Raw genomic sequence first — 9,626 nt, forward strand, 5'->3', positions numbered from 1 at the left:
AGCCCCTGATGTTTTGGGTTCAGCCCCTGAAGTTTTTGAAACCTAGAAACGCCCCTGGAAATAGAGGTCCACCTACTTTTCTTAGGGGGGTTCATCAAGGTGGAGTACCTATAGTTTAATTGTATTAACGACAATTTTGCACTTATTTTATCTAGTAAAAAAAAAAAAAAGAAAAAAAAATTCTGAAGGATGACCGACCCACATTTTTTTTTTGCTTCCGACGCCCCTGGTCGTTTGTATCCTGGATTTCAAACCTCACCTCTGGAATTAAACATGATACCAGTGATGATTATCTTTGTGATAATAATACCAGTGATAATTATCTCTTTTAGCTAAAATCACGATGAAAAGTGTTTTGAACGGGCTTTAGGACCCCGCAGCGGGCCACGCACTGGGCGCAGCAGCGCAGAGACAAACCATAGACGGTGAATCACCACAGATGACGGGAGGAGCCACATCCCCATCAACCCGGATTAAAAGAAGCGCAGCGTTTATAATAATACTTCAAATATTATTGTGTTTAAATTAACACAATAACACTCGTTCAGCATGACACTAAGAAGTATTTCCGTACCCCGATAAGCTGCACGCGCCAGAGTGGTCAGAGATGGAGCACATCAAAATGCCAAAGGTAAATGTCCAGCATCCATGATACAATGAGTCCCTTTACATGCCATGAACCACATATCTCCACGTATTGCTTCCACATGTTTCATCATTTGTAATTTGAGGTTTTATTCTTGTAAATTGATTCATTAATTGGAATAAATAAACTCAGCACAGTCACTGAGACAAAATGTGCTAAAGAGGGAAAAGAGTAAAGGCCTATATCAGATCACTTCTAATTTAAAAGAAATTACTGACACATTAGGAATGAGTTTTGCTATTGTGTGTCAGTTGATCGTAGATGATTTAAACACAGCATCACCACGGGGCAGAGGGATGCTCACTAATATGTCAGTGGTATGGTATAGTGCAGCATCACTAATTAATTCAGAGGTTTTCAAATTGGAGTCCCAGGGATCCCCAGGAGGCCACAGCCCACAAGTGAAAAATGTGATTAGGGATTAATTAGTTAGGTATTAATCTATTAAATATATTAAGAATTCTCATTATTATAAATCAAAATTAAACAAGCAAAAAATCAGTGCATTACTATAGTGAGTACAAAAAATAATAATAATGTAACTTTGGAAAAATAAATATTATAGATTTAAAATTAATTTCTACTGTGTATAAATGGACCATATATATAAAATATATAAAATAGATGATTTTTTTATATATTTTACGATGGGAGTTCCTCACATGAGGATGATCATGGGGGTATATGACAGAAAACACCTGGTCTAAATAACTTGGTTTTGCAGGTTGAAAATGTCTGGTTAGTGGATAGAAGTTCCTCTCGAAGAACTCAAGTGGGCACGCTCTACCTGACAGCCACACACACTATCTTTGTAGGTAAAGGATCTGAGAACAGAAATGAACTGTGGGTAAGTGCTTGACAAGTCAAATATATGCCATTGATATTTTCAGTTAATCATCATTAGTGTTTTTGTGCTCTAAAAATGTACTGCCATCTTAACCCGTCTTATAAGTACAATAACTGACACAGTATGTTTGTTTTTCACAGGTTCTGCACAGTTTAGTGTATAATGTTGTAAGGCATAAAGCATCTCAGAGTGGATACCCTTTATTAATCCACTGCAAGAACTTTCAGGTCATACAGTTTATTATTCCTCAAGAGACCGACTGCCATGATGTTTACATTTCACTTTCACGTCTGTCTAGACAAGGTGGGTCAATTTGCATACATTTCTTCCTGCAGAGTTTAGCTCTAACCTTATTCAAACTCCCCTGAATGTAGCTTTTAAGTAATCCTGAAGACATTGATTAGCTGGTTTTGGTGTTTTTGGTCGGGCTTGAAGATAAACAATGCAGGAAAACTCGGGTGCCCGAGTTGCCCAGCCCCGCACTACACGGTTGAGTACTTAGTGGATGAATAGGCAACATTGGTCCTGGAGTGCCGTTGTCCTGCAGAGTTTAGCTTCAACCCAAAATAAACACCTGAACTAGATAATCAAAGTCTTGCCAGGCATACTAGAAACTTCTAAGTCAGGTGTGTTGAAGCAAGGGTGAGCTAAACTCTACAGGACCGAGTTTGGACACCCCTGGTATAAGTGCATTTGGGACACAACTTGTTATTGAAATATTGTTGCAGACAAATCAGCATTTGTATGTTTAATATACCCCGGTTTCACAGACAAGGCTTAAGCCTAGTCCCAGACTAAAATTGCACTCAAATATCTTAGAAAATGTCACTGCCATTGTTTTGTTTTTTTTAAATTGAACTAAGCCCTAATCCTGGCCTAATCTGTCAGTAAAACTGGGTCATAATGTTCAAAATAAATTATTATTATTATTATAAATTAATTCTTCAATACACTTTTCTATATTTCAGTGTACAATGACCTTTTGTCATGTTGTTTTCCCCTTGTCTTGCAGAAAAATATGAAGAGTTGTATTGTTTTTCCTTCAATCCGAATGCTGACAAAGCTGAACGGGAGCGTTCATGGGACTTTTTAGATATGAAGGCTGAATACAGTCGGATGGGACTTCCAAATAAACAGTGGCATGTCACCCCCATCAACCGAGAGTACAGAGTTAGTCCAGCACTCCACCAGCACTATGTAAACACAATCATTATATTGTTTAGTTGTTTTTTTTTTTTACAACTTTTCTTTTTGTGACACAGGTGTGTGATACTTACCCATCTGACTTGTTTGTGCCTAAATCCGTCACCCTCCCTGTCATCGTAGGGAGCTCTAAGTTTCGTAGCAGAGGTCGATTTCCCACGTTGTCATACTACTGCAAGGAAAATCATGTAAGTCTATATCCATCTGGCATATTCCCTCTAATCATCGGCCCGTTTTAATGAAGCTGTGGAGAATTTGATTCTTTCTTTCATGTCCTTGCCTGCCAAATACTTTGTCATCAGACTGAGGATGTGAGTTCAAGAACATAGTGTTCTTGAGACTTGAGTGCTCGGTAAAAAAAAACCCCTCAAGAATAACGATAAATGTGATGCATCTTGATTTAGCATAAAACTCCAGCTTGGTATGATTTCTTTACAAAGAAAGTGCTTGTTTTGTTTTTTGAATTCCAAAATAATGGATATTTTAAAAGCACGATCAAGCCCCCTCTGTACCCTCTTGGGCTCGGCACTCTGTTAAAAGACATTTCATTAAGGTCAAATATTCCCCTTGAAGTCTCTGTGTTTTCTTTTGGGCACATGAATTCAAACCACATGGAGAAGCTTGTGACCTCCACATAAGGATCATAATTTTGAGGCCCTAAGGAGTCAGTTTCAGTTTAATATCCCCCATTCATGGTTCGTTAACCCCAAAATATGATTAGAACAGTGTCTAAATATGTAATATTGCAAGCTCAGAGTTATATGAAGCCAGGGCCAAATTCTCATGAAATACCCATTCCACTGAGAGAACATTGATCTTTTGTTGTTTAAGTTTCATTTATTAATCAATTTTGAAATAATCAGGCTGGAAATTACCCTGAGGCAGTGCGATAGCTTTATTTAACTTATTAGAATATAATTTTGATTTTAAAATTATTCAAATTGAAATGTATAATTTTATACATGTTAATAAAATAATATATTGCTTTAGCCCAGGTTTCCTTTCTATGGAAGTTTGTTTCCGCCACTGAATAATGTTTTAATGTTTTTTTTTATTTTTCATCTCACAATTCTGACTTCTTCTCAGTTCACATTTCAATGTAATTCTTTTCTCAGAATTATATGCAAAGAAATTATATATATATATAAGTCAGAATTGTGAGATATAAACTCACAAATCTTAGAAAAAAAGTCAGTAATTTTCCTTCAGATTTGAACTTTATAACTTGTAATAGTGAATTTATATCTCACAATCCTGAGAATAGAAGTTAAAATTCCGAATTGATATAAACTCGTAATTCTGACATTTTTTTCTTGAAAGTGCGAGTTCTGTCTTTTTTTTCTCGAAGAAAAAAATGTAAACTCGCTATTGTGAGAAAAAAAAGTCTAAATTGTGAGATAAAAATTACAGCAATTACCTTTTTTTCTCTCTCTCTCTTTTTGTATTCCATGGTGGAAACAAGCTTCTATACCTTTCCCTTTATTCTTGAAGCTGAATTTATATATTGAGCATAAAAGAATCAAGCTGGGAATTACTTTCAGGTCAGATGATATTTGCATTTTTACTAGACTAGTTTATTGAATGTATTTTTTAATGAATTACATTTAATTATGGATTTGTATACATACTAAAATATATATTATATTATATACAATATATTTTCATGCATCAAAATGTTCATTGCACACTAAAATAAACACTGAACCACTTAGTCTTGTCCTACACTAATATGAAGAACTAATGAGTAGTTTTCAGTGTTTTTAGGTCATGTCTGATCTTGACACCGCAGTATGCCAACATATGCAAACACCAACACACTTGATGTCTTTTCTTTAGGCCACAATATGTCGCAGCAGTCAGCCTCTTTCTGGCTTCAGTGCTCGCTGCCTGGAGGATGAGCAAATGCTGCAGGCCATCATGAAGTCTAATCCTGGCAGCAGATTCATGTATGTTGTGGACACCAGACCCAAGGTCAGTCCACTTAATATCAGTATACGGTGGATCCAATATCAGAATTACACATAAAAGACACTGTATGCGAGAATCTCGTGTATTTCCAGCTAAACGCAATGGCAAACCGAGCTGCGGGCAAAGGCTACGAAAATGAGGACAACTACTGCAACATTAAATTCCAGTTCATCGGCATTGAAAACATCCATGTGATGAGGAACAGTCTGCAGAAACTCATAGAGGGTATTGTCTCCAAATCTTATTAAGTGAGAAAATGAATTGACCCGTAATAACCAGTGTATTAGATCCAAAGATCCTTCTGTTGAACCAGCTTGAACCAGTATATCACAGCTCCCCTTCAATTTTATGGCAGATCTTAAAGACCACTTAGTGTTTTATCATCTATAATAAAGATGTTCTGCAGTGAAGCTGTAGATTGTACCACAGGAGGAGAGTTTCTTGGCAAAGCAGATAGTGTAGTAGGGGTGTTTTGAATCCATCTGGCTTTTATTCCTCGCCTATTTTAGTTTTGTTGACTTGACGATTGGGGACCTTTTTCCCCTGATTGAGAAAAGGAGGGCGTGAGAATGATATCTTCTAGTGTTGAAGAAATAATAGCGGCACTGCGTGTGATAGCTTTTTGACCCGTAAAGCATTAGGGAGTCATCTGGTCGAATAATCTTGTAGGCTTCCAGTAGAGACTGTTTGAGATCTCATTACAGCATGCTTGATTCTTGCTAGATATAGAGTCAATTTGGTCTCTGCCACCAAGAGTGAGTGGGTTTGTCAGTATATTGGCTTCAGCAGCTGTCATCTGGAGTGTTCTCATGGGACGTCACCAGCCCTTAAATACTCTTATCACATTTGAACTGTTGACATCAAAGCTTACAGTGCTCACAGGGAATGTTTATGTTGGTTTGGAGAAAAAGAATCAATGCCACTTATAGAAATACACATTTATTTGGTTGTCATAATAACTAATGAGCCATAAGACAGAACTGTCAAGTCAATTTATTAGCAGTGCATATTTCAAGTAACAAAAATAAAGAGGACACTCACAGAGGACACTTTTGTTAGTCACTAGCTTTCTTTGCAAATCCAAAGTAAATATTGAGCACTTTAAAATTCTAAATAATTTCCCTACTGTAAATTCTCAATAAAGCTCCTGGTTTTCATCATCGTCTTTTCACAGGATCGTATATAAACTTGTCTGGATCTTCTCAAAGTGTCTTTTTTTTCTTTTCTTTTTTTAGTTTCAGCACTGCGTTCTCCCACCATGAGAGAATTTCTCTTGGGGCTTGAAAATTCAGACTGGTTAAGACATATCAAATCGATCATGGAAGCTGGAATCTTCATATCTAAAGTAAAAGATGTTTTTGAGAGTCAGCCCATGCATGATCTCTTGCTCCGGTACTGATTTAATGTTCTTGCGTGACACGCACACAGGCCGTGGCAGAGGAAGGGGTCAGTGTCCTGGTTCATTGCTCTGATGGCTGGGATAGGACGGCTCAGGTTTGCTCTGTGGCCAGTGTGCTTCTGGACCCCTACTACAGGACCCTCAAGGGACTCATGGTAAATGGCACATTTTTCATTCAAGTCACTGAGTTCACCGTGTAAGAAGATGCGTAACTGTAAGAAGCTGCCCATGAGTCTTGCCCATTTAATCACAAGGATCGACTCAAGCTGGATCTCTGCTGGAGAGGTTTCATTCAATAGCAGAGCTCAGTTTAGAGAATCATCTCTTACTTAGAAATTTACCTTCATATGGGGTCAATATTAAAAGAAAAACAGAATTTCTAGCACAGATTAAGTCTGTCTGGGAATACCATCTCATTTCCTGATACACTAGCAGCAAGTCTGTGCAGATGCACAAGTACCATCAAACGGAATTGCAAAAATATTGCATGTTTTCAAACAGGTTTCACGTGCTGTTCCTCTGCCTTTTATTGATCAGCTAAACAAATAGATCGATGTTCTGCTAGTGCTACAGTGTAGGCACTTTTTTGAAGAAGTCAGTTTATAAATTACTTCTAGTTCTCTGCTTATGGAACTGGGATATAAAGAATTTTAACATCGGAAATTGACATTTTACCTTTAAACTGTTCTCAAGTGCACTACTACTACAAAATGCCTTAGTGTTTTTGAAAGAAGTATCTTATGCTCACCAGGACTGCATCAATTATTGAAATACATGTAAAATATTGAAATATTGCAAATTAAAATAATTGTTTTCTATTTTAATATATATTAAAAATGTAACCTACAAAAACTGTTTTTGTGGAAACCTAATATAGCTCAATATTCTGGTTAATATAAAAGAACAGTGTTTATTTAAAATGGGTTATGAGTTTATGGCCACTTTTGATCAATTTAATGTTTCCTTGCTTAATATAAGTATTCATTTCTTTAAAACAAAGTCTGACTGAGTCCAATTGTTTTAACAATAGTGTAAGTAAAACCCTGTTTTTTTATGTGTAGGTGCTGATTGAGAAAGACTGGGTTTCATTTGGACACAAGTTTTCACACAGGTTGGACTTCATCTTAAAATTCACTCAGGTTTTCTGATGTACTAGATGCGATTGATCATTCTAAATGTAATTTACTTCATGGCGTTTCAGATGTGGTCATCTAGATGGAGAAGCCAAGGAAGTGTCACCTGTTATAGACCAGTTCCTGGAATGTGTACGGCAGTTCATGGATCAGTTTCCCTGTTCTTTTGAGTACAATGAGAAGTTTCTAATCAGCATCCACAACCACATTTACTCCTGTCACTATGGCAACTTCATTTGTAACAGCCAGAAGGAGAGGAAAGATCTGTGGTAATTGCCCTGTGTATTTGAGACATGAATGAAAAACTTGATTTTTTTTGTTAAAATTTGGGGTATAGTAGATGTCAAAATTTTCTGCATGTTTTTTTTTCTTCTGTAGCATCAAAGAGAAAACCCATTCCATATGGCCTCATTTGTGGGAGAACAAACTGGACTTCATGAACCCTCTGTATAAACCCGATCAGGGACTTCTAAGGCCCAGTACTGCCCCCTTCTGTTTTAAGTATGTCAGAATATGTAAACAGTTTTTTTCCCCTATTTTGACCTGACAATTGTTCCCTTTCTTGATTCTTTCTCATGCAGTTTTTTTTTTTTTGTCCTAAGCATTTTAAAACATTTTTAAAATTTAACGAAGAAATTAAATCATATATGCTATTTTTTTGTTTAACCAAAAACTGTTTAGATACTGGAGAAGACTGTATAATCGGTTTGATCGTGAGTTGCACCCACGTCAGTCTGAGCTGGATTGTTTGATGACTATGAAAGAGGAAACACAGCAACTTGAGGAAGAACTGGCTGTCTATGAGCAGGTACAACATCAGAAATTTGCCATATTAGTTTTTTATCATCTTGTGAATTACAATAAAATTGTGCAAAGACCATGTTGTCTTGGTGCAGAATTTTTATTCACACAATGTTTGCCATTTTAACTTTAGTGATCAAATATTTTACCTTTGCAGAAACTGGCTGTTCTGGGTAAGGAGCGTGCAAAAACACTTTACATGCAGAAGGGTCTGTTGGACGACAAACAAGAGACGCTTTGGTCTTTACCTTTAGATGCAGGCATGGTCAATACTCCTCAGGATTACATTGATGGCTTTATAGGTGCTGCTCCCAATGTTTTCACCTTACAACAAGGAGAGAGAGAGAGTGCAGAGCTGAACCTGTTTGGAGACAAACCAAAATGCTCTGATGCTGACAATAGTGACCAGGAGTCAGGAGTGGCGGATTTCAGCTCCCATTCTTCTGGTGAAGAGTCCTTGCCAAGTGAGGACAGTGTGAAGGATCCTGACTCAGATGAGACTGGCCCCAACAGAGCATGAACAAATGCAACAGTTTGCGAAATGAGAAAGCTATAGCATCTAAGTATGTGATCAAGATAAGAGTGTGGGCATTTCAAATTATGCAAAGATCTTGGACATTGTGGACATGTCTCATGTGTATGGCACTACAGAAGCATGTCTTTCTGTCTGAAAGTGTATTATGGGTGTACTATGTAAAGAGTGATATTTTATTCTAGAATATATTTATAATTTCACATTCGCATGAAATCTTTCAAAAGATTAAATACATGAACAATAAATTCTCATTTAATTTTTTTGCACTTTATGCACTTGAATAATGTGAATACATACGTTAAACTTCAGTTTGTTGTGAAATTAATATGACAATATCTTTGTGCTTAGGCCTGGCAAATGTTTGAAAACAATTTCAAAGATTCAAAATAAACCATACCAAATAAGATAGGTTGTATTAAATGCAGATTTTTTTTATATATATATATATATATATACTTGTTACATGATGTGAAATGTATTACATGATGTGATATTTATTACATTGTGCTTTTGGTAATTTAAGAAAATTTATGTTATTGCAAATAATTTTAAAGAATGGAGACAATTCATATTTTGGTCAGTTTAGACCCATATAAAAAGTTTGCTCTTTTTTTGGTCTCTAAACAATGGTTGATTGTGATTTATTTATACACACACACACACACACACACACACACACATATACATCCACTAAATGAATATTATTTTACTTAAGTGAAACCAATGTGTTTATCCCTTAGAGTTGTTGTTTTTTTATTGCAAGACAGATCACAACATTTACAAACATAATTCATTCTAAAATATTCTGAGAGAAATAGCCTACTACAAAACATGAAATTCTGAAAATAACTAAAACCATAGTTTACCCAAAATGAACATTTTCTCATTAACCTGAATGAGTGATAAGAAGATATTTTGAAGAGACTTTTATGTTCAAACTGAAATTAGAAAAGGGAAAGAGTCAGACAAAGGAAAGAATATGATTATTAATGTCATTCTCAATATGCTAATTAATGTCATTCTATCATTAATTAGCATATTCTGGCTTGATAATCTACCATTCATACACACCAGTGGGGGGGGGGGGGGGGGGG

The 9,626-nt window shown here is 36.2% G+C and overlaps 1 protein-coding gene across 1 annotated transcript; it reads left to right on the top strand.

Moving 5' to 3' along the window:
• The first annotated feature begins 396 nt into the window (after positions 1–396).
• mtmr7a (myotubularin related protein 7a) lies at positions 397–9,156 on the top strand. The gene is made up of 14 exons (XM_039665649.2): positions 397–631; positions 1,371–1,493; positions 1,634–1,796; positions 2,506–2,663; positions 2,756–2,884; positions 4,533–4,667; positions 4,757–4,889; positions 5,900–6,009; positions 6,093–6,218; positions 7,125–7,174; positions 7,265–7,465; positions 7,575–7,697; positions 7,878–8,004; positions 8,155–9,156. Exons 1-14 carry the CDS (start codon positions 608–610, stop codon positions 8,515–8,517), a joined length of 1,965 nt encoding a protein of 654 aa, XP_039521583.2. The 5' UTR covers positions 397–607; the 3' UTR covers positions 8,518–9,156.
• The last annotated feature ends 470 nt before the right edge of the window (positions 9,157–9,626 follow it).

Source organism: Pimephales promelas, chromosome 9 (genome assembly GCF_988280905.1).
Source record: "Pimephales promelas chromosome 9, fPimPro1.hap1.1, whole genome shotgun sequence".
NCBI classification, from domain to species: domain Eukaryota; kingdom Metazoa; phylum Chordata; class Actinopteri; order Cypriniformes; family Leuciscidae; genus Pimephales; species Pimephales promelas.